Source organism: Aedes aegypti, chromosome 2, assembly GCF_002204515.2.
Source record: "Aedes aegypti strain LVP_AGWG chromosome 2, AaegL5.0 Primary Assembly, whole genome shotgun sequence".
Classification (NCBI taxonomy): Eukaryota; Metazoa; Arthropoda; class Insecta; order Diptera; family Culicidae; genus Aedes; species Aedes aegypti.
The window spans coordinates 171,229,463-171,255,875 of record NC_035108.1 but is presented as its reverse complement, the minus strand read 5'-3'; the positions used below and the strand labels follow the sequence as shown (position 1 = coordinate 171,255,875).

The 26,413-nt window shown below is 36.4% G+C and overlaps 1 protein-coding gene across 1 annotated transcript in view; it reads right to left on the bottom strand.

Moving 5' to 3' along the window:
- Positions 1-1,522: 1,522 nt before the first annotated feature.
- Positions 1,523-26,413, bottom strand: part of LOC5565973 (myrosinase 1) — a 32,831-nt gene continuing 7,940 nt past the window's right edge. Inside the window, exons 2-6 of the mRNA XM_021843136.1 lie at positions 18,600-18,831; positions 17,526-18,098; positions 17,156-17,467; positions 1,935-2,173; positions 1,523-1,866 (exon numbers count right to left, since the gene is read on the bottom strand). Coding sequence (XP_021698828.1) covers positions 1,620-1,866; positions 1,935-2,173; positions 17,156-17,467; positions 17,526-18,098; positions 18,600-18,831 — 1,603 coding nt within the window. The 3' untranslated portion in view covers positions 1,523-1,619. The remainder of the gene's footprint in view (positions 1,867-1,934; positions 2,174-17,155; positions 17,468-17,525; positions 18,099-18,599; positions 18,832-26,413) is intronic.

Below are 26,413 nucleotides of genomic sequence, written 5' to 3'. Positions count from 1 at the left end.
TATGCGATTAACGTTGTTCAAATCATTATAAATATTAGATATTATATAGAAATTATTATATTCAGTTATCCTCTGAATTAATTTTTAGCTGTTTTAATAGTAAATGGTTAAAAATATTGGAAAAATTTAAAAAGCCCTAAATTAAAAAAGTGCAAATTTGTGCAGCTAATTTCTTCACAATCCTTTATCCCTGTTTATCTCAAAGTACCCTTAGAAATATATTTTAGAATGGGACAACTTGGGTCAAAAAAGTATGGGATGTGTAAAGTTTCGATATAGAATCAATTTTGTTTCAGTCCACTCCCCGTATTTTTCCGATGTAAAGTACGAATTTTTATCATCATTTATTTTTCAAAGATAGCTTTTTGAATAAGCTTTCGGACAAATCATTATACGCCTGTATAAAATAATGCAGTATATTGTTTTCAATGTGTACCTTGTGTTTGCACTGAATTCTTCATTTTTCTTGAAAACTTTAACTTTGACCTACTGCATCAATTTAAATAAAAAAGATCGTGCCCTGATTTTTCAGGAATACCTTAATAGAAGTGTTTACTTTGAAATGATGTACAAGAAAAACCTATCAGAACAAGTCATTTATTCGATTATTGGCCACGCGAGGTGCCAATGGTACGCCATGCCCAGCCATTTACCGTGCCGAGGAGGGTTCCAATAAACTGATAAAATGAAGCTAAGTATCTAAGGCTCATGCTGAATAAAAAATTAACTATCAAATATCACATTGGGGGCATTCTAGCTAAGTGTTAAAAAAATGTAAATCCACTTTTTAACATAAAATCAAAACTTTGTCTTAGAACTTAGAAACAAACATTTGATCTTCAAACAAATTTTCAGGCCAGTCATGTTGTATGTTGTACCAATACGAAATAGCTGTTGAAATTCAAAGAAGATAGTTCTACAGAAGATTCAAAATAAAATTTTGAAAATGATTACCAAGCTTACTCCCAGGTATAGTACATCAGAGTTTCATAGAATATCCATTGTTAAAATATTGGAACAGATGCCACATTAACATTAATAATTTTAGGCATAAATTGATGCAATCTTCTATTGCTACGATAAATGCGTTATATATTGAGGTTGAGTTAGGTTAAGTTATTTGAGAGTTCTCTTATAAGCAGGTTTTTTAAGCAAACCTGTAAAAATTCTGAACAGCTGCGGCAAATGAAATATATTATATGTTACAGCGAAAATGTCCATGTGGTGCACCTGGTAGTAAAAATAACAATATGTTTTGTGCTAAACATATTCCATATCGTTATATCGTCAGTTTATTTTTAAGAATTCCCCCTGGAAAACCTTTGCACAAATAGGCTACCACTTACCCTAGATTCTCACTTGGTGTCTTATGTGTTTGATATTTGAATGAATGCGTGAATTTAATGTTCTATTTAATCTCTAGATTTATCAAGAAGCTTCCAATTTATGGTAATGTACGGGAATAACGGATTATTATAAATGGATATTCGGATACATATAGTATTCATACAGTTAAGTTTTAAAAAATTATTCTCATGTTTCGAAAAATAATTACACATATGTACATCTAGTAAAAAAATATCAAATACTGTCATAGGCACCGAAAAGATACACACCACCTATCTGCTGTAAATCACTTTCAGTGCGATCCCCACCATTGCCAGTGTCAAGTATATCACAGGAACCCTAATACTACTGTTTGAGCGATAAGCCGATGGCACTTTGATCATAACCTCCGGCGCTGGTCGATAGCTCCAATCGATTCGATGCGTTCGCACAATCTTCGCGTAGACCTTTGCCGAAGCCTTCGGGGTTCTCGTTCGGTTGGGGCTCGAAAAATCCACGTGATACAATCCGAATTTCTCACTAGAAAAAACATACAGATCCAAACAATTAGAAATAATTTACATTTATGATTAAGCAGTTCGCCTCACGTGAATCCAGCCTTCCACTCGAAACTATCCATCAGACTCCAGGCGATATACATCTGCACCTTGCACCCGTCCTCGATGGCGTCCAGCACGGCCTCCAGATACGAGTTGAAGTAGTCGATTCGCTTGACATCGTGGGTGCCACCTCGGTCGCTAACTCCATTCTCGGTAATGTAAACCGGTGGGTTGTTGTACTCGCGGCGGATCCAGTTGAGCAACTTGTTCATTCCCGATGGTACCACCTGCCAAGGAATGGAATGGAGCAAATCCGATTCGGACATGAGTGTGATGAAGATAATAATATTATGATAATGATGACGTTGTTATTGCACTACAAACAAGATAGTCTTAAGCGGGTAAACCTAGAGGCAAACAAGCAAATCGCAATCTGCTTATAAAATTGATTGCGTTGGCTGATAGCGATCGTAAATATTGATTGCCGTTAAATGGCTAATTCATTTTGACATATTACAAGTGTTAACATATGTACTAAGGGACCCACTGTTAAGGAAACTTGTTATGAATGCAATGGAACAGCATACGTCCAGTTGGCCTTGTGCTAAACGGAATGTAGGAATGCTAATCCAAAGAGAGCGGGTTCAATGCATATTTCGGTCAACAACTTGAGCAATGCCACACAAATCAATTTCCTACATTTTTCCCTGTATCCATGTACAATTATACGATGGGCATTTCTGGGGAATTTGCTGCACGAAAAAGATATGATCCGTTGTCTTCGAGATGATGATTTCGGAAGCATAAAAAGAACAATTGGAAGCGCTGGTCACTATATAGTAGGTGCCCTGAGGGGAGTTGCCAATGCTTCCGAATGCACTTCGAAAACATGAAGATATAATTGTTCATATGATCCTGGACATAATTCGAATTGGTCACTTCTCTCCGGGCACCTGGAACCTACTATGGAGTGGTTATTACATCTTGTGGTTCTGGAAAATATTCATACGATACCATCCAAATGTATCTCACAAACAAATCGATATAAATAAAATTTTATCTAATTAGGCTGATACAAATATTAATTTTCTTTTATGTCCGAGACCACTTGGAGGGTACGAGGGGGGGGGGATAAAAATAAATAAGGAACAAAAATATAAAATGAAAAAAAAAAGTTTTTTTTTTCGAATTTTTATTTTTAACGATAGTTGTTAAACTTTTTTTAATCGTCCTCTGGATCATTATTTTACCTGTTTTGCACTTTAAAAATAAAAAAAAAAAACGAACTGATGTTCAAAACAAATGATGAATCTTTTTTTTCTCTCCTTGAAAATTTTTGGATTTTTGAAGGGGGGGGGGGGTGACATAAATGAAAATTAATATTTGTATCAGCCTTAACAGGTTTACATAAAACTATAGAGGAAAAGCACTAAATTTCGACCTACAAACATTCTGTGCCGATTTTCGGACTTTCGTACAAAGTAGGTTAAAATCATATGAATGGATCGAAAATAAGTGCTAGGTCGAAAATTGATGCTCTTCTCCTTATTTCATCGGTAAAGATTTGCAACAGGAGTATGGCTACTATGTTGCATATTGGTTAGGCAGCTGGCTTAGATTGCGAGCTCCGAAAAGTCAAGGAAACCGGTCATCAACTGTCACAGGAAAACCAATACATTCGGAGGGGAAAACATGAAAAAGCTTCGAAATTCATGTAAACGTAACTAAAATTTCTAGATGTTTTTCGATGATTTCATATTTTAAAAAGTATTATATAGTTGTGTGTTGGCGAACTGGTAATGGTTTTGTTGTATGTAAATCTTTTTTCAAAGTAAACAACATGAAGTAAATATGATTTTGACCAAAATAAGTTCATCTGACTGTTGTGTACTACATGTTCGCGCCCAAACTGACTGCTCCGACAACCACGTGTCCAGCCACGATTTCCTTCAATATTAACCAATCATAGCAACTTGGAAGAAATTCAAATTCTATGTTTTGTACATTAGACAGTCTACCACCCGCTCTATATAAGGAGCCAAGCATCTAGGCATCGACGTCTTCACCATGGCAGCAGCGTTCTAGAAGGATCCAAACAACCGTTTTGGCAAAGACAAATTAAAGACCTCCATATCCCTTGCAGTTGCCCAAAATTTTATGGCTCATAAGGTAATCTAGAATGCCGTGAAAAGTGTACTGCGATCTGTCAAACTTGGGTACCTTTTGCACTACCGAGGGACCAAATGCAGTACTAGAAGTAGTACTCAATCTGAGCCCGAGTGCGACGTACCTGGTTTTGGGCTATAAAACAGGCCTTCTGGAACGCTGTGGCATACAGTTTCGATCGACCTGGCAAAAGGTCAATTATGTGAATAAAAGTAGTGAAAGTGAAATCCCGTTTTCTTTCTTGTTGAAAGACCAATCCCAAAAACTACCCAAGAATTAAAAAAAGGAGTCAAAGAAGGCTAGAAAACATGCATGTTGTCAGTGAGCTGTCTCCTCTCTCTCAGGTTGGGAGTTCCACAGACAACGAGTATCACAAAAACTTAATATTTTCTAATCCCCCGAATACTCTTATTTAAGAAAATTATTTTCCAAGATATTTGAAAAAATATCATATCCGAAACATACAAATCTTATGATGACAGTGGAAACGGTTTCGACATGCATAAAGCATGTAAGAGAAATAAAATTGTACGATTCTATCCCCGTGTGTTTTTATGTGGAGACCAAATAATATAACAATATTCTAGAACTGACCATACATTACATAAAGCTTTTCTTTAGCTCCGGAAATCAAGTGAACAACTTCCATTAACCAACCAACTAATCGTCCACTCTCGTGCTTCCTCGCCTTCTCTGTCGAACTGTCACATTACACTCTTAACAAGTGATCCATTATATGAAAGATACAGTGGATCCTTTATATGAGAGGTAAGCGGAAGTAAAATGCAACGATTTGGCTTCAAACCAGCAGTGCTGAGTTTGCTCGGCGTCAAGAATAAAACTTGAAAAATGGACAAATAATGATCTTTGGATGGAAAAATGCTACAATTTATCATAGATTTAACATAATTCAAGAAATTCCAAGGGTATGATTTGAAAACATTTTCTTTATTTGTATTGTAGTACGACAAAGCTACAATTCTCATTGTCTTACAATCTGGAATTTCACTCGTTTAACATTCGAACAACACTTTTTCGTTCGAAAACATTTAAGTTATAAGGGGGAATGGGTTGACATGGATGCATTTGCCAACTTATATGAACAAACATACGTTTTATCTTGTTTTTGTTCGGATGGTTTAGCACCAAGTTTCTGTGACAGTGACCAGGTGTTTGGGCCAATTAATGAACACAATCGTTCAATAAATTAACTGTTAGATCGCAAGAAATTGATGTATGCGTTTTAGATGACAGAACTACTGCCTATACTTGCTGCAAATTGTATTTTTTTACGATTTCGAGTAAATACCGTAGAAAGTTATCAAATCATAAGCACTTTCGATCAACTTACTTAAATCTGTGAGATTCTTCTGATTGGATTGAACCAGTGCGACTAATATAATTTTATTTTTGTAGTATACTTTCATTACTATTACTCTCTTACTATTTTGAAATAAAAAAGTAATAGTGTGTCAGAACCACGAATAATTGAATAAAAAATGAATAATAGTTTAAATTGTTCAGATGAATTTCCCTACATTCAATTAGACCTTTGAAATACCCCTTGAAATCAATCACCTTGAGTGTTATAATTCATTCGAGTTCATTTGTTCATTTGCTCTACTCCGCAAACCATTTGCAGAATTAACCGATGCATGAGTTCACTAATTTGACGTTTGAGCGGTGCCGAATTCACTAGTTTCCATAGTCACATAAATAACACGGCACCGCTAAAACGTCAACGAGTGAACGCGTGCATTGGTCCATAGGCCAGGAGAAGTAAATGAACTTGTCATTCATTTTCCTGTATTTTCATACAAAATCTACTTTTTCTCTGCTATAAATTCACTCTGGATGAATCACTTCCCCTGGCCTATGAGTTCCCTGTTCGATTTTGGCGCTAAGAGTAAATCGACAGCCAAGCGATCTTCTTGAAGAAGACCGTGTATCGTTTTTTTTTTATAAAATTTTAAGGAGAGCAGCAGCGTGTTGGATGATCGTGCCCACTTAGGGAAATTGAATGCTTTCTCCAGAAGGAAGAGTTTCGACGGACTATTGGACAGGTCAGCGCCCACCGGCTGACGAACGAAAACGACTTACGATTAATTGATTTCGCCGCCTCCAAGAATATGGCCATTCGTAGCACCTACTTCCAGCACAACCTTCCACACCTGGAGATCACCACAGCAGACGGGATCACAAATCGACCTCGTTCTGATCGATGGACGGCACTTCTCCGACATAATCGACATCAGGACCTATCGTGGCGCTAACATCGACTCTGACCACTATCTGTTGGTGGAAAACTGCGCCCAAAACTCTTCGTCGTTAACAACGTCCCAGTATGATCTAGAGCGGCTCAAGCAACTGGATATCGCAGCTGCATACGCGCAGCACCTCGAGGCTGCTTTACTGGAAGGGGGCGAGTTGGATGAAGCTCCTCTTGAGGACTGCTGGAGAACAGTGAAGGCAACCATCAACAATGCAGCTGAGAGCAACGTCAGGTACGTGGGATGGAGTCGATGGAACGACTGGTTCGATGGAGAAGAATGCAGCGGTCATGTTGCAGCAAGGGACCTGGCAGAACGTAGTATGTTATAGACGGGAACGACAACAGCAGACCCGCATTTTTCGGGAGAAAAAAACACCGCCTGGAGGAGACGGAGTGTGAGGAGATGTAAAAGCTGTGCCAGTCTCAAGAAACACATAAATTCTATCAGAAGCTCAACGCAACCCGCAACAGCTCCGTGCCGCGAGCCGAGTTGTACAGGAATTATTATTATTATTGTCTTTATTAACGAGGCTTTCAGCCCGTGGCTGGTTCACCTCAGTTGTACAGGGATAAGGATGGGAGCATTTTGACGGACGAGCGTGAGGTGGAAGCAGCACGTCGACGAGCACCTGAATGGCGCTGAGAGCACAGGCAATGAAGGACGGGACAACGGAGAAAATGACTTTTAAAAATAATGAAAATCACTCCGGACGCAATTCACATTATGACTGAATGACACATGATGTAAGCAATAAAATGACGTAAAAATGGGTTCTGAAATATGTATTGAAAGAAAAATGTAATTTTACATGATGAAGGACATGAAAATTATGCCTCTATGATTGACATATCCCGAATCAAACACCATCGTATTAAAAATGTGACACAAATTCACGTCATTTGGCTCGCTTCTTTTATGTGCATCCAAAAGACGTAAAATCGCATGATTTTTTCGGAGTGTGTAGTTTGTCTACCTTGGATCCTTGCTGACGACTAACAATAACGTTAGCCATGAAATACGGAGGCGCATCATCAGTGGGAGTCGGGCCTACTATGGACTCCACAAGAAGATGCGATCACAAAAGATTCAAACCCGCACCAAATGTACCAAATGTACAAAATGCTCATAAGGCCTCTACGGGCATGGAACGTGAACGCTGCTCGAGGAGGACTTGCAAACATTTGGAGTCTTAGAAGGCATTTTCTCAAACAAGAAACTTATTTTAGAAGATTGGAGTGCTTCTACTCCAGTGATTTGGAACCATTTGACTGCTAGATATCGAAAGGTAAACAGTTGAATTCGAAAAGAGTTTGTCAAATGAATTGAAACCAACCTCAGATGCTGATTGAGCCATTTTTCCACTTCGAGCTCCTCATCATCTACGACAAATAGGTGGGTCTTAGTGCCTTATTACACTCTTATACTCTTCCGACCGTAACTTATAAGTATAAACAAGAACAGCTACAACAAAATCAGTAAGGTTACTCAAGAAAAAAACAAGTTTAGTCACATTGCAAATTTTAACTGCTTTACAGTTACGTTGAGATTGGTTGTCCACATAAAAATTGCAACACTTGCACATAGCTGTATTTTTTTTTTGCTTGGAAGGTGAAGCGATTAAAATTTTGAGTAACTTAAGTTTTATATGTAATGTTTAGGTCAGTGGTTCCCAACCTTTTTGTAGCCGCGGCCCCCTTCAATATTATAGAAACATCTGGCGGACCCCTTGAAATTTACATTCTTGGAATCAAATTTTATGAAAATCAAGAATTTGTATAGATATGATATGGATCATAAGCATTGAGTCAAATAAAATCAATGCTGCTCAAAATTACAATCAAACTGAGTAGGTACACTAAACTGTCAAACATCCACCAACTATCTTGTTCAGCACCCAAAAAAAAATGTTGCAAAGATCCATCTTCCCGATTAGAAAAAAAAAACTAATTGCTCGCGTGTAAATATGTACAATTTATTGGTAAAATTATGAAAAAAATCGACTTGCTCAAATGAGATTCGAAACCACAGCCTAATAGGTTTAAGAAAAAAAAAAACTACCCGAGACAAAGAGAACAAAGTGTAAGAAAATACAACAAGTCATCTTGTCACAAGACGATAAAGTTAACGTTAGAAATAACGCTTTGTCGTTAATGTTAAATCAACGTTATCGTTGTCGTTAATCAACGGTTTTTAAAAATCAACGGTAGTTCCGTTAATCGTTGAAATCAACGTCAACGAATTAACGAAACGGCGTTAATCGTTGATCAACGTTAACAACCCTGATATCTATAATAAATCACCAATAAACTGCCAAGAATATTTTTAGAAATCTACTAGTGGGAAATAATTACCACAAAAAAAAAACGACAGAAACTCTTCGAATGCCTTGTCATACATCCGTCCAAAATCATCGCCGAAATCTTTAAAAGATCACTACTACAGTTGATAATCTATTCAAAAGCACTGCTGATAGATTCGAAAACATTCTGTGATGGTTAGAGTCAAAACAATTAAAATTCAGAATTTTTCATCCTGTCAGTACTAGGATTCTACCGGGAATTGACACATAAATACAACATAAATTCCCGATGAAATTTAACAAGATTAAAGCCGAAAATATGCTATGATTTTTTATAGAAATGTTATTAATTGCATTTTAAATTTTTTCCTGAAAAATACTTAAGCAACACCGATAAGAAACATATACCGTAAAACGGGGTAACTTTGATAATGCGGGTAACTTTGATAGTGCGGAACCCCCACATATAAAAAGAAATAACGAAGTTTCTGTCAATCAGTTAAGAAAAACGAATGCAAAACTAAAGAATATTAGTATGACACTTCATGTCAAAGCTATTTTCATTGGAATCAAGTGCATGTGACGATTTTTATGCAAATATTAAAAATTTACAAGATTTTAGCATCTTTGCAACGCTTACAAACAATCTTTTCTACGACCACTATTTGATAAAGTCATAATGAGTTTGTCACTTACCCATGACAGCCTAGTTATAGTAGAACATGAATTCGGTCTCAAATCTCTTAGCGAAAACCATTTTTACAAACTGGGACCTTTTTTGTAATCTAAGTCAGAAATTTCCATATAGCGTTAAACGCCTAGAGGTATGCAACGCCCTATAAATATTCCGTAATTCATTCAATCTTGTTCGATTTATATTCCATTATCAAAGTTACCCCAAAACAGAAAACCAACTTTCGATTATATGAAAAATTATATATCCATTCAGAATAAATCTTTTGGCAATTTATCAAGTGCAATCGATAGCTACAATGTCAGTACTTGTTTTAAAAATATAAATTGTAATTCTTTGAAACAGCATGTAGAAATATTCAAGTTTTCTTCGAAAAAACTATCAAAGTTACCCCGTTTTACGGTATCTAATTTGCAATCTCTTATAGACAGAAAGTCATTGAAAAATCAGTGTTTCAGTAGTTAAAAAAAATCAACATTTCAAAAATACATACTGCAACTCGGTAATGATACTCTCTTGCAAAACAAGCGAATTGAAAAAATCCTCAATTATATTCGTCAAAACCAAAAATACGACATCTATTTACAACGGCTTCGCGGACCCCCTGATGATTCTTCACGGACCCCTGGGGGTCCGCGGACCACCGGTTGAGAAACCCTGGTTTGCGTCCTGTAAATTTCATTGAAAACTGGTAATAAAATTCTGAAACAGATTCGGAAAAGCGTAGGGGTTCCTGGGGTAATATGCACTGCCGGGGCAAAACGCACCTTGTCAATTTCTCTGAAATAAACGAGTTTTGAGAGAAAAACATTATGCGGATTGATGAAACGTTGCAAATTGTTGACATCCTGAGAATTTGATACATTTCGAAAAACTTAACAGTGGGATAGAACGATAAATTCGAAAAGCACGATTCTGATCTTATTTTCCCGATCCTTTCACTTGTTGTTTTAAATGCAATGAATTGTGATTTTTACAACCTTTAACCATAAAACAGATGATAAGAGACAGGGTTAATTGTTGCTGAGATTATTTGGCGATAAAACACAACGATTTCCTATTTCCATGACATTTTCTGTTAAGCACCCGACTGAGGCAACATGCACTTTATTGGTCGGGGCACAACGATCCATTCCCAAATAAACTACTATCATAAAAGTTAGGTCATTTGAAGCCTTTACTAACATATTTATGCACAATTGTAGAGTGTAGACCAAAATCTTCCAAAACACATGTTTTCACGATAAATAAAATTACGTTTAAAACACAATGGTGCATCATGCCCCTTTGTTTAGGTGCGTCTTGCCTCTTGTGGTGCGTTCTGCCCCAAAAAGTGGTGCATCGTGCACCGCATCAATCTTATTTCACGCAAAATTAGTGTTTGAAAAAAGTTAAATTTTCCAACGATCTAGTGTAATTATGGTGAAAATCCACTCAACACCATGTAGAGCAGTGGTTCCCAACCTTTTTGTAGCCGCGGCCTCCTTCAATATTATAGAAACATCTGGCGGACCCCTTGAAATTTACATTCTTGGAATCAAATTTTATGATAATCAAGAATTTGTATAGATATGATATGGATCATAAGCATTGAGTCAAATAAAATCAATGCTGCTCAAAATTACAATCAAACTGAGTAGGTACACTAAACTGTCAAACATCCACCAACTATCTTCAACTCTTCGAATGCCTTGTCATACATCCGTCCAAAATCATCGCCGAAATCTTTAAAAGATCACTACTACAGTTGATAATCTATTGAGTGATTCCAAGCAACAGCACCAAAATTTGGTAAATTTTTTAATTCATTTTTTTCTATTGAGCTGAAACTTTGCACAGTTTTCCAGTTCCATCTAAATCGTCATTTTCCGATATCAAATCTTCAAGTTGAGTCACGACTAACTTTTCAAAAGGGTGTATGTGAAAATGGTTCAAAAATATTCAAAAAGCTGCACAGCAAAAACGGTTCGTTCGATTGTTAGACAACTAAAGAAACAAAGTTAGACAACTAAATAAAGATTCCAAAAAAAAATACACACAGTGAAAAAAATTTTTTTTTTTTGCATTAAAAAACATATTTTTTGACACAAAAACTCAAATATCTCAAAACCCTATCGGAATACCAACGTAATTTTTTGAGGGAAAACGGTCCATTATATTAGCTATCTACCATAGAAATTTGGTGATGGTAAACCAATAAACAAAAAAGTTATGACATTTCAAACATGTCACAATTTTCACATTTAGTAGAAAAAAAATTTTTTTTTTCGGTGTAAATTATTACGGGAACCGCAGTTTGTTGCTGATTTTATTGTTAAGGGCCTTGCGTGAATTAAACAAGTCGTTTTCATGTATTCATTAGTATTATGTATATTATATGTATAAATATTATGTATATGTATATGTATATACCTATGTATAAATTAAAATGAATTAACAGATTACACGAAAATATTTTTTTTTTACCAGGATATTTTTGTTTAGAGTATGATCGATGAGTTTCTAAATGTTATATATAAACTTTAAAAGTTTTGGATTTGGGTATGCGTTATGAGATCATGAAAACATTTTATTAATACTTATTTATTTATTTATTGTTATTCAATTTTTTACAATATCGAACACTTTTGCATCATTATCAGTACAGTTCGAGTATAGTTTTGCTTTAATTTTATTTTCTGACAATGGAATGAAACAGTGAAATTTTTGGGTTCCTTGGATCGTTTTCGCGTTATTATATTGCTCGCTGAGCTCTGATGCCGTTAATTCGTACTCTTCAGTAGTAGTAAAACAAAATGATAATTTTGTTAAATCTTCTTCTTTTCTGCGATTCGCCCAATCAAATAGTTCTTTTGCAGTTTTAATTGGATGCTCACGTTCTTTGGCTAAACTTGCTCTTGTGGCCATGCGCTTTATGGTTCCTCCAATAGCATCACAAGGACCTTTGCCATGTGACGTAGCAAAGAAATGCCATTCTGCATCAATTCCGTACTTTGATTTAAATTGACATAGGCTCGAAAAATTCTTACGGTTTTTGTACTGCGATGCTGCTCCATCAGACATGAAATATATCTTTCTGATTTCTTTATCCTTATCAACGCGTAAAAAGTTAATCATTTTGGCAATGAACAAATTTACAGATACTGAGTCGTGTCTTAAATCTTCGAAAATTACAATAAAACTAAAATGTTCAATTTGCGTACTTCCATTGAAATAAATAACGAATGGATGAATTGTAGCTTGTTGTACGTTCCAGTGATGGGACTGCACTTCATCTTGCAATACAAAGCTATAGTTTTCAGAAAAATCACAAATGACTAAAAATTCATCATCTTGTAATGTATTTTTCGTATTTTTTAAAAAGCGGGATTGCTCTGTTTTAATAAAGTCGTGAGGAATTAAACTTTCTAATTTCAAGCAAAAAAATGACACAAACTCATCTACAGGTTTTACGATAGTTTCTAGGTCACACCTATCCGTGGTCACCCATTGCTCAAATGATAACTGATCAATATAATTTTCTTCAAACTCAGCGAATAAAGTATTTTCCAATGATGAAGAATCTGGACAATCCGAACAAGATCGTAGATAGCAATTTGATGTTGTATTTTCACACAAAAGACTACCAGTTAACATTTTAATATCCTTTGATAAATTGATTCTTTTCAAACTATGTAAGATTAGGTTAATATTTTCGTGTGTTGTGCACACACAAACATTATGTGTTCCTGAATTGGATAGAAGCTTGCATTGCCTTGGACGAAGGCTTGCAAATGAGGAAAAACCTACCTTAATATTTTCGTTAATTTCCTTGAAGCGTGTATACGCTTCTTTCAAAGTAGTCATCATTAATCGTTTTTGGATTGCTTGACGCTTTCCATCTTTTTTTACAGATACATAATCTTTTTGGCCAGGCATAGCTCTACTTACTTCATCGTCTTCAAAATATTGAATTATTTTTTCTTTTGTCTCATCTGTTAATGAAGTACTCGACCTAGCATTTTTGGTTGCAAGACAGTTAGTTTTGAATTGTTTTGCCTCTTTTGCTGTATTTCTATTGGTTTTGAACTCATCAATGGCGTCTTGAATAGACCACGAGCTTGGCAGCATCGACAAAATCAATAATTTTTCTTTCCTTGTCGTGGCTAGATTCGAGAACCTTTCCTTCATATTCATAATTACCTCATCGTAGTCTGTATTTTCCACATCCTCAGGTCCTAATTTGATGAGGTTTCTTCGTACAGCTTCGTTGATTTCACGGTATTTTTTCTCGGGATAATTGACGTAACCCATCTTCGTCCATTTAATCGGAGTCACTTTTATTCCAGCTATCCCTTCGTTGAAGCGTTCGATGTTGACCTTCTGGATGCACTCATCTTCTGATTGATTTGTTGAAACAGATGTCGCTGATGGTACCGTGGCAAGACTATCTGCACTTGGTACTTCTGGTAACTCCTCAGTTGTTGTCGGTGCATCTAGTAATTCCTCAGTTGTTGTTGTTTTCGAACTTCCTGCAACCTGATCCACCGATGATGTACAGATTGCCCGTTTGTCAACGTTTAAACGGCAGGACGTACAAATGCGTAAATTTGTATTCAATGTAGACATTAGAGCATAACCAGCCGCTTTCAGTTTATCTATGGTGCTTTCGGTGAGATTTCGTAGCTCTTTCGAACACTTTTTTTCTGCAAACGGCCTGCAACAGTTGAGAAAGCGACTACTCATGTTGCTCGTTAGATTTTAATAAACAAAATCACTTTTAAGTTTTTACTGACTAGTTTGGTGTCGTTTGCTTGACTGAAGAAAAATTTTACAATTAAATCTTTTATAACCATAGTGGTAGTATATTTTTAGCTTTTTCGTGAGTATGTTCATGGTATGTACCTATCATGTTTTTGATGTTGTTGAAGTTACTCGCTTTCTCCCAAATATGTTTAACAAAGTCTATTCTCTACCAAGGCGGGTCTATACCCAGGTGTAATCAGATTTTTACTTTGTGGAGAAAACCAGCGCCGAGAAAACCGACCTGCTTTACGTATACTAGGGTATAGACCCGCCTTGTTCTCTACGAGGTAAACTTTTTGCAGGTAAACTAGTCGTATACCTGTATAGAAAACTTTTTTTGTAGCTTTTGTCTTCAATATTAGATTTCTTATAGGTTTCTTTTATCAAAAGGTTTCAACACTATTGAGAGAATTTTTCTTCAGTTACGTACAATAAAAAATATGACACTATCAAGACTTTAGATCACAACACTGGATCGCGTCTAACTTTCTAATAGATGCTATAATAGTTATGAATAATTAAATAAAATATCATGAAAACAACTTGTTAACCTCATGTGGTACCATTAACAAAAAATTCAGCAACAAACTGCGGTCCTAAAAAAAATTAACAACGAAAAAAAAAATTCACTAAGTGTCAAATTTGTGAAATATTTGAAATGTCATAACTTTTTTGTTTATTGGCTTACCATCACCAAATTTTTATGGTAGATAGCTAATATAATGGTCCGTTTTCCCTCAAAAAATAACGTTGGTATTCCGATAGGGTTTTGAGATATTTGAGTTTTTGTGACAAAAATGATGTTTTTTAATGCAAAAAAAAAAAAAATTTTTACTGTGTGTATTTTTTTTGGAATCTTTATTTAGTTGTCTAACTTTGTTTCTTTAGTTGTCTAACAATCGAACGAACCGTTTTTGCTGTGCAGCTTTTTGAATATTTTTGAACCATTTTCACATACACCCTTTTGAAAAGTTAGTCGTGACTCAACTTAAAGATTTCTGGATAAACATTTGAAAAGGGCTCAAGAGGTCTTGAGCCTTTTTTCGAAAACGTTGCTGTTGAGCCCATTTTAGCCCGCCAACGCAAACTAACACCACTGTCAAGAAGAATAGTGTTAGCTCTTCTTTATAGTGGTATTGGTGAGTGTGATAGAGTGGAATTGGACCCTACAGCGTCTTGCAAAGCCATTGTTTACCAATGTCGATGTGCCGTTTTGAAATGTTTGTCCAGATTTGATATCGGAAAATGACGATTTAGATGGAACTGAAAAACTGTGCAAAGTTTCAGATATTTTTGAAATGGTCGATCAGAATCGACTTGCATGCCTCCGTGGAATCCCTCTATTCAAAAGCACTGCTGATATATTCGAAAACATTCTGTGATGGTTAGAGTCAAAACAATTAAAATTCAGAATTTTTCATCCTGTCAGTACTAGGATTCTACCGGGAATTGACACATAAATACAACATAAATTCCCGATGAAATTTAACAAGATTAAAGCCGAAAATATGCTATGATTTTTTATAGAAATGTTATTAATTGCATTTTAATTTTTTTCCTGGAAAATACTTAAGCAACACCGATAAGAAACATATACCGTAAAACGGGGTAACTTTGATAATGCGGGTAACTTTGATAGTGCGGGACCCCCCACATATAAAAAGAAATAACGAAGTTTCTGTCAATCAGTTAAGAAAAACGAATGCAAAACTAAAGAATATTAGTATGATACTTCATGTCAAAGCTATTTTCATTGGAATCAAGTGCATGTGACGATTTTTATGCAAATATTAAAAATTTACAAGATTTTAGCATCTTTGCAACGCTTACAAACAATCTTTTCTACGACCACTATTTGATGAAGTCATAATGAGTTTGTCACTTACCCATGACAGCCTAGTTATAGTAGAACATGAATTCGGTCTCAAATCTCTTAGCGAAAACCATTTTTACAAACTGGGACCTTTTTTGTAATCTAAGTCAGAAATTTCCATATAGCGTTAAACGCCTAGAGGTATGCAACGCCCTATAAATGTTCCGTAATTCATTCAATCTTGTTCGATTTATATTCCATTATCAAAGTTACCCCAAAACAGAAAACCAACTTTCGATTATATGAAAAATTATATATCCATTCAGAATAAATCTTTTGGCAATCTATCAAGTGCAATAGATAGCTAGAATGTCAGTACTTGTTTTAAAAATATAAATTGTAATTCTTTGAAACAGCATGTAGAAATATTCAAGTTTTCTTCGAAAAAACTATCAAAGTTACCCCGTTTTACGGTATCTAATTTGCAATCTCTTATAGACAGAAAGTCATTGAAAAATCAGTATTTCAGTAGTTAAAAAAAATCAACATTTCAAAAATACATACTGCAACTCGGTAATGATACTCTCTTGCAAAACAAGCGAATTGAAAAAATCCTCAATTATATTCATCAAAACCAAAAATACGACATCTATTTACAACGGCTTCGCGGACCCCCTGATGATTCTTCACGGACCCCTGGGGGTCCGCGGACCACCGGTTGAGAAACCCTGATGTAGAGTGAACCCAAACCAACTAGATTTGTGTAGAGAAACTTTAAAGTAGATGGAGTACCGCTCCTAAATGCTTATCTTTGACAGATACGCGTATTTCGACTACCACTTGCAGTCTTCTTCAGTGTCAGTTACTCGTATCCGTGGACACGGTACCCCATCTACTTTAAAGTTTCTCTATTTGAGATTCTGCTCAGAGGATTCGAACATTCATTAAAGCGTTAGATTTGTGTATTAAAACACTTCATGAAGTGTACACTATACCTTTCTACTCTGTTTTAATTTATGATCCCAAATAGTATGTTACAGTGAAACCTCGATGAGTCGATAAAAATACTAAAACCATACTAAAAACAAACATGGTTACTATGATGGTCCCTTCAAACAGTTTTTCAAAGCATTCCTGTTCCATTACTCGATATTTCCATGAGTCGATGATCCCTTCAAATGTCGACTCAAAGAGGTTTGACAGTATATTCAGTTTTCTAAAGGCAAGATGTATACTTACATGCAACCAAACGGACCCACTTCGGGGCCAACTCGGATCACTGGACTCCACCACGCCCATATCATGATTGAACGATGGAACCGGATAGTTAACCGAATTGTTACGATCGTTCTTCTTCACCAGCACCGATGTATACGAATTGATACCGAAGAAATCAGCGGTTCCCCTGATCTTGTCGACTTCTTCGCGTGTGAAAGCCGGAAGACGTGACTTTGAGAAACCTTGCTGTTTGCTGAGCGCCGCCACCCGGTCGATCATGATCTGCGGATAGTCTCCAGTTTCGGAGAAAATTGGATGAGCGAACCAACCGACCTAAAGGATTAAAATACTGGTTTTATAATATGCTCATGACAAACTTACTTAAACTTACATAAAACTGCATTGCATGCTCTGAGGCCTCTTTATCGCTATCACTGTTAGTCATGGGTTCTGGCCAAGAAACGTCCGTGGTGATTCCTATCGATCCATGCTGTTTAGGCTGAAACCGTCTCCTATACATGTGAACCACTTCCGCGTGTGCTTTCAGAAGATTGTGCCCGCAAAGGTATGATGGAATGCCTGGAAAATCCATAGCTGGTGCCATAAAATCAATACCATAAGCTTGCTCGCAAACGTGCCACGGTTCATTAAAGGTGGTCCAGATTTTCACCCGATCTCCAAACTGCTCGAACGCAACCCGTGCATAGTCCTTAAAGTATCCAATCATTTCCGGATTGGTCCACCCACCCAACTCCTGCAGTCGCTGTGGTAGATCCCAATGGTAAAGTGTCACCATCGGTGTTATGTTGTACTTGTGCAGTTCATCTATCAATCTTCCGTAGTACCGGATGCCATTTTTGCTGACACTGTTTACGAATCCACTCGGAAGAATCCGAGGCCAGGACAGCGAGAACCGGTAGATGTCAACACCGAGCTCACGTACCATCTCAACGTCACGCCGCCACTGAAAAACCCCACAAAACAAACTAATTAATTACATCTCATTAACTAAACCACAGCGCATGCCGGCGGTAAACGGTCAGGGTAAGCCAACTCGATTAGACTCAACCCGAGTGCACTCATAAATTCCCAATCAAAGTGTCGTCACTAGGGTGTCACGGGAAAAAAATCAAAGTTCGGAAAGTCAGTATTAGAACCCTAGAATGTTTGATTATGTTTTGTAGATTTTCTAACATCGTTTTACGGTTTTGCTAGATCAATTTATGAAAAATTACTAAATACTACAAACCAACGACTTGTTCTTTAGAAATGTTATTGTTCAGCATATCTTTCATTCTAAGGGTGAACACCATGGTTTTCCGATACTAGATTTTTTTCTGGAACACCCTAGTCGTTACTCTCGACGGTAAAACTTGTAAGTTTGAAGCGCCGCTCACATGTGTTTTGAACTTCCCGGAGCAACTTTTGGATACTTTAAAATTTACATTAACTATTCACAACTTACCTGATGATAGCTGTTGGCAGTAACATCCCCGTTGCTGCTATCCTCTATTTTGTCCGGAAACCGGTGAGTCATCCGATCCCAAATTGACTCGCCTTTGCCGCCTTCATTCCAGCCACCTTCGATTTGGTACGAGGAAGAACCCACTCCGAACCGGAAGTCGTCTGGAAACCTCCTGGTGAGCTGGGCACTCGCACTACAAACCAACGACAGTAGCAGACCGGTTGAGATCAATCTGAAATTGTAAATCAAACGCCAGTGTCAAGTGCGTGCAGTATTTGCTTTTAACGAGCTGATCTGCATGAAATAGTATCCTGAATAATTCTCTGTCGTCAAGCTTTAAAACATCACGTTTAATATATGCAAGTCAATAAAATATAAATTAATGAAAGTCTAACTACTTCAGATTTTACCGGTCTTAACTGTATTGAAATAGATGAACGGAGATACTAAAACTGCATATACCGACTACTAACTGAAACAGGTGTGCTCATATGCATCCGGAACTAGTGCAGGTGATTTAAAATTCACCACAATAATAAAAAAAAGCAAACATCGTATTCAACTAGAGGTTGTCTGATCTTTTACATAAGGCAATGAATAGAACACGAAATAGGAGTTTTTCCTCGTATGATTTAAAGTTTTCCTCGATTGGAGTTCGGAAACAATCCACATTTTATTCCCTTTACAATATGCCCATACCTATAACTGACGGCCGATCATAAACTAATCGTATATTTTAAGGACATTTTGAAACTAGGGGCTGACCATGAACCACGTGGTCATTTCCTTCATTCCATCCATGGGTTTTTTGTTCACACAAAAATAAATTGAAAAATGTGTGGTCCGTAGTGATTGGCCAGAATTCTTCCTCCCTCTAAATGACCACATGGTTTTTGTTCGCCCCATAGCCAAAATCTGAAGCCTATTCGATGTGTTTTTGTTCTACTATATTACTTTTTATAAATAATGAAGAAGCCCTTATTTATACATTATCATTCTTTATCATTTTGCAAATAGTCTTTCAAGAAAAAATACCGCTATTTATACCTTTTGAAGCAAATACTATGCCACCATTAAACTTTAAAAAAGCGCGCCTTTCATTTAGGTTTGGCCACTAAACTAGTTGAATGATACTGATTTTCACCATGCATCGGTACTCTAGCGTATCAAATTATTGCTGAATTAGTGGGACTGAAATCGTTTATTTATTATTATTTTTTAATGTGAACGCATCAGACATGTTGATGTCTAACCTTATTCCAGAAACTAGAAGCTTATTTCAAAAGGTAGGAGGTCTGATACTACACTGATTTGGAATCGTTTACCTCCGAGATATCTAAAGATAAGCAATTGAACTCGGTAAAAAACTTCTCTCATAAATTGAAACCAGCTTCAGATGCTGATTCCAGTGTTGTGAAAAACTCAATTTCTCATAACTCACGCTTGAGATTTTTCATGCGTGAGTTGTTAATCACGCAACTCAGCAGTCAAAAAATCATGGATGAGTTGGCTCACCTTTTTGACTCATTCTCTGGTATTTCCACAGTTTACTCACACACGGCAATAATATCTTGTTATTCTGGTAAAACTATAGTAATCTTTAACGTAAACGTAAACAACAACATTCGGGTTTCACGAGTTTTTAATAGGTTTTGCGATTGAATCATTTTTTTAACGGTTTGAGTTATTGAGTGATTTTGCATCAAAATTTCAAGCGTAAGATTTGCAAAGCAGATCACTAATGAGTTAGCTCTCACGAGAGAGCGTATTGATTGAGATTTGAGTGCTAGTCTATCAACACTGGCTGATTCATTCATTTTTTCACCACAACCTTCTCATCATCAAGGACAAATAGTTGGGCATAGAACATACGTGTAACTTAAAAGGGAAAGCGAGCTGAAAGCTTGTACCCACTTCCAGCTGCTGGCAAATGGTATATCTTGTATAAAAGACATCGAACTGTAAATGCCAATAGTTAACAAAAACCATATGATTCAAGCAGTTGACCAGTTCCTGCAACAACAACAAATTTTTATGTTTTCACTAGTGGTCCCGGCAAACTTCGTCTTGCCATCAAGTAGGCTGTTGAAAAACACTATGCAAGTCCCGTGTAGAAAATGTCAGATTAGTTTATTCCCGTTCTCCCCACTATCCCGAAGACTTTCTTAATTTTTTCTTCGCACAAACACTTCGGAGCCCTGGACGAATTCAACAGTGAAAGAATCATGTAAGTCAAATCACCCGTTCTCAAGTTATTTTGTTACAAACAAACATCATTCCATTTTTATTTATATAGATTAGATCGTCCCCTTAATGCTACAACTAGATAACTCGAAAATCAAAATTTTGGGATGTGCAACTTTGAAAATAAGACCGTTTTACAAGGTGACGGTTAATCGCAGAGGATATGGTTCAAAAATAAACTTTAACTTGTGTATTTTGAATCACACGCTCATGAGCTGTAGGTATTTTACAGATCTAATTGAGAAAAATGTTTTGGCATATTGAAGTCAAAAATTTCAAATTTCGAGTTATCTAGTTGTAGCATCAATGGGACGAGATGTACCTAAATGTTGTCTGTCTTTCTCTCCAATATTGATGTTTCATATCCAGGCATTGCTGAATTCGCTCTCATTCGTTTTTGAAGCACGATCAACGCAAGCGAAGAAAAACATCCCATCTGTTGCGATAATAGAAATATAAGAAGTAGAACGCTAGTGGCGCTGTTATCACAAAAAGGAATTATTTTATTAATACTTACTATTGAAGTTTTTGATTGTTTGTTTAGTGCCATGTTGTAGAGAATCTTCTGTTTTGCTTTAAAAAATTGATTTGACACTTATAGACCCGGTACTCAAGCTGTCAGAGCGTGGCAAACTAGATGTTGGTCACACGAACAGTCACGACATTAGCATTCTAAGGCTAATGCTTCTACTGTTGCGATCCGCGATCAGCAATGTATCGCAAGTTGTAACAAGTCTGATAAATAGGAACAGCGAATGAGAGCCCCAAAGAGAGAGCGATGTTAAAATCTATTTTTCTCGCTTGTTTACCGTTGGGGATTGGTGTTTTACTTTACTGGCACGATAAACAATCCCCGAACTTCCGATAGTAATAGTGTCCCCCAGGATTGGAGCTTGTTTCGAGGGTTTATATCATGCACTGCTATCCCCCCGATCTGAACAAAGTTGTAGCAGTATACGATAAACAGTCTCTCATAATGTGCTGCATATTATGATAGTTACAGAGAGATACGTGAAAGATTCTCTCAAGTTTCTCAGGATTCAATCCCTGTTCATAACCACAAAGTGAAATTTTCGAAAATATTTTTTTCCTAAATAAATAGTTCCTAATCTAATTCATTGCGTAGAAAATATTTTGTTTTCCAAAATCTTTCAATCTACCTGAAAAACATACAAAATGGATCATACATTGACACAATTATCTCGGTTAGGAGTAGCGTAAATATAATTCTAAAGTTGGACCAAAAATAGTTATTTTCATTTTCCTTCGTTGCCACTCTGAATATATGTTATTTTTGGTTCATTCCAATACAATAGGCCTTTTTATGTGGCAGGTCCGTCTATGTATTTGTTTACATCGGTGGAGGATCGGTGCAAACACGAAGCTGTCGATTCCAGAGAAGAATTGCCAAGAAGCTTCCCAATCAGCTGATTTGAAACGTCTATAGACCTTTGTCGATTAATGTATTAGTGGTATAACTCTTTTGACATTTCGATGTTCTTATACCAGCATGGAAAAATTAAAGCGGGTACACCTTTCGAGCTCGAGTTCCACATCAAGGACGGTCCGTTCAGTTCACAATTATGATCTGCGCCCTTAAGTGAGAATTGAATGAATTGATTGTCCTTAAATTTCATGAAGATCAAAACATAACTTTGACTTTAGTAATGATCATTAATTGCAATATCGGGCACACATACTTTGTTGTTCTCAGTCTAGATACTTCATAGGGGCCACACGAAAAACATGTCCGCTCCAAGGGGTGGTGGAGGTCGAGCAGAGCGTGACAAGCGTTAAAAAATCTTCGAAGGTCGAAAGTAATTTTTTAATGGGTTGAGTAAAACTGGCTGCGAAAACCAAAAAAACAGTTTTTCCTATAAAATCCAATATGGTGGCCAAATTTAACATGGCTGCCTAACATTTTTATTTTTGCAAATGAAGCTACTATGTTTTCTCAATCCAAAACCATGTTATTTTGAATGTGTTGTTGAACAAATTGCAGAGTTATGGCATTTTGAGTTAGCCAAAAATTGTCAAAAATCGACCGGCACTCAATAACTGTTTTGATGATAACTACCGAGGGATCCATCAATTTTACCAACCGAATGCAGTTCTTTTAGTAACTCGACAGGAGCCTTTGAAGCAGCAGAAATTTGAAAATTTTGAAAGACCAAGTGTAAATAGTGGTCCGGTCTCAGCAAGAATTACTCATGATAGATTCTTTCTTTCGCTGATAATTTCACCAAAATAAAAAAAAAACTTTGAGGTTAGCCATCGTACACCATAAAAACATGTTTAGGAAAACGAACCAGATTTCTGTGGGTAAGATTGGGTAGACTTGATCTCCGTGGAGACTTTTGACAAAACTTTGTCTATATGGAAGACAATATCAGAGCTGGAACTTTATCAAATGTAATAACGATTAGTTTATTTGTATAGCTGCAAATAAAATTTTACAAAGATCTTGCTAACGGTGTTATCTAATAACTCTCTTTTTCTTGAAAACAGTTTCAATTGAATTTAAAATGGCATTTTTAGTAAATTTTACCAAGAACAAAAGACTGTGAATATTAGAACAACCATTTGCCAAAGTCGTTATATTGAAACAAACTAAATTTATCACATGAAATGCGATCAACTATTTTCCACGAATTTTAGTATTACGCAATACGGTGTATCCCATTGCAATATTATCAGTTTTTCATTTATACGCTCCATCCAATTAGCTCTGCAAAGAGTAACTTTTCCGTTCACATTCCACCCTCTCGCAGAATCACCCGAGTTATGTACACCTATCTTTGCATTCAAGTTCATTACCGATCAACTCGCTGCTAAAACCATATGCTTAAATCATCGCAAGCGGGGTAAACATGCACGTAAACACCTCCGCACTACTAGGCCAAGTCCAGCAACAGGTAGGGTACATTACGGTGTGTCTGAAACCGTTATTAACGAAAATACCGTTATTAACGAAATTCATCCATTTTGAACCCACCACTCGAAAGATACACCCAGATAATCAGAAGTCATATACAAATTTACGTCTAATTCGATTGGCACAAATTACAGTCACCCCACAGTTATGGATCAATGTTGGATTTAATTGAGAACATCTCATCTAATATAGTTGGAATTACGCAGAACACATTTTACCTACGTGAATCATAAATCTCTACAGCATCGCAATGAATTGTAATTTGCTTAATCATATTTTTTTCCGTCTGCAGGAATTAAAATGTCAACCATATTCATAGGTAGGTGAGTCATAACAGTGGGCATTGAAAACCATACCACAGTTATGGATCAAAGATAAGACGAATACGATATAAAAGCCAAAACGTATGCTTTCACTAATACACCAGTCAATCACCGCGCAGAAAAATTGCTGTTGGAGTGCTCTGAACTATAATATGAGTCGATTTGATCCATGATAAGGATCCTCCTCTTCCACTGATCCACATCTGTGGGATGGCGTTTGGAATTTCTATCGAAATTGAAACTTTTTCGTAAAAAAAACGTGAGTTTTGAGGTGTATTCCCCAAAACAACTATATTCTTCAGTTTCGATTTTCAAACTTTCTTAAATTTTGGACTGCCCTACTGTGACACACAAACATTGAAATCTGCTCTTATTACGAAATAAGATAGTAATAAACAAAATCAGAACGTTTTCTGTCGAAGCCATCGTTGTCAGCTGCATTCGATTACCTTTTTTTTTTGTACGGTCGTTTGATCGCTCGCGTTGTGAGAACTAAAAGCAAAGGCTGTTGAATGTCAACGAAAACGTGTCGACTATCGTGATTGCTTACAACAATGGCTGAGGGTGCTGGTGAAGAGATTGAAGGTGGTTGGTAATTGCCCTATCAACGATGGATTATTAATTGGTGAGCTCGTTTCATGCTTATATTTCAAATGAGTTATTTATGAACAAACACACCGTTTTGTGACTACGGTTTATGTATTTATTTAAAAAAATTATGATTAGTTCGCCACTACAAGTGTCGGCATATTCTTATTCATATATTTCAAAACACGTTGAAATGAATATACCTATACTTACGTTTTCGTAATTGTAAAAAATGTTGAAAGGTTCGATACTAGAAGCATCGATGTTTTCTTTAGATACTGATAAAGGGCTACACAGCGTAACAAAAATAATATGTGTGTGTTTGTGTGTCTCAAGAATTAAATTATGTGTCTCTAGTTGATTTGAGGTTGCTGAATCTGACGCCGTTCTTAGAAATGTTCCAGCACGTCACAATTTTTAGCTACCGGTCGCCAGTTGCATACAACATTTTTTGCTATTACGAAAAAAACCGTTCAATCGGATTGTATCTAGGATGATTACAAACATTTTGCAAGAGAACCCACGTGGCCATTTATGCGTCATACAGGCTCAATAATTTTCAATCAGGTAGGCTGTGATACATATGTACATACTGCATGACTGTCACTCAGTCTTCAAAAAATCTCACTCCAAGAGCTGCTAAGATCCAAATCTTCCAAGGCAAGATCGTTTGTGTGCGCTCAATTCTTTTTGATCAAGGCACGCTTTGAATCTTGCCTCTTGTATGAAAGGATTGAATCCCAGGATTGAATCCTTGATGATGGTTACGTCTGGCGTAACGATCAAAATATATCTAGTTACCGTTGATGATTAAGTGTCAGGAATAATTTGGTTTAACAGGACATATTCTTACTTCTACTACAGTGTATCTTGTTGATTCTAGCTGTCCATAAGTGAAACGGTGAAACCATTCATATGATACATATCTGAGCTTCTCTAACCAATGTGAAAATATTTCAGACAACTTCAAGCAAACACACCTGTCGAAGTCCCTTCAAGTCTAACGCTTCCAATTTTCCAAAAGGTGAGCATAGGTCATATTCGTAACTATGATGGCACCGGACCGTACGATGTATGTAACTAAAAATTCAAGCAAAACTGATTCGGATTAGTTCCAAGAATTAAGTCGTCCCTTGTTCAGCTGAAGTCCTTAAGAAAACTCTTAGGAATTGGACACCAAATATATTGAATAATATATTATTTATGTCAAAATATAGTTGTTTTCATTTAACAGGTTTGTGTAGGGTTGTTTGTTATTTCCCTTTTTTGGATTGCAAGTGAGATCTAAAACTGAACCCCTAGAAGTCCCTAAATTGTAGACATTTCATCCTTTTCACATTAGCGAAAGCTAGATCGTTGCTCGTAGGAAACCCTTTTCATTAATTAATTAATTGGCTCTTTATTATGGGGAAATTCAGCCCGAGGCTGGTTCATCTCCGAACCTTTTCATCTCTACATAAAAATATTTAAACCAAAACCAATCCAGCTTTTAAAGAGCGTCAAATGGCCGCTACAAGTAAGCTCTCTCCCTTATAGGGATCCTGCGTTTTATTTCTGGGGCTTTTAAGATCGATCATCAAAATTATCTATTGGAGGACTGTCTTGAAACTTTAATTTAAATAGTAGAAAGAGACTGTTTTAATTGAGGATTGATGACTGGAAGCCAAAAATTTCTCCAATATTTGTGTTACAATCGACCCTTCACATATAATTTTTACTATTGG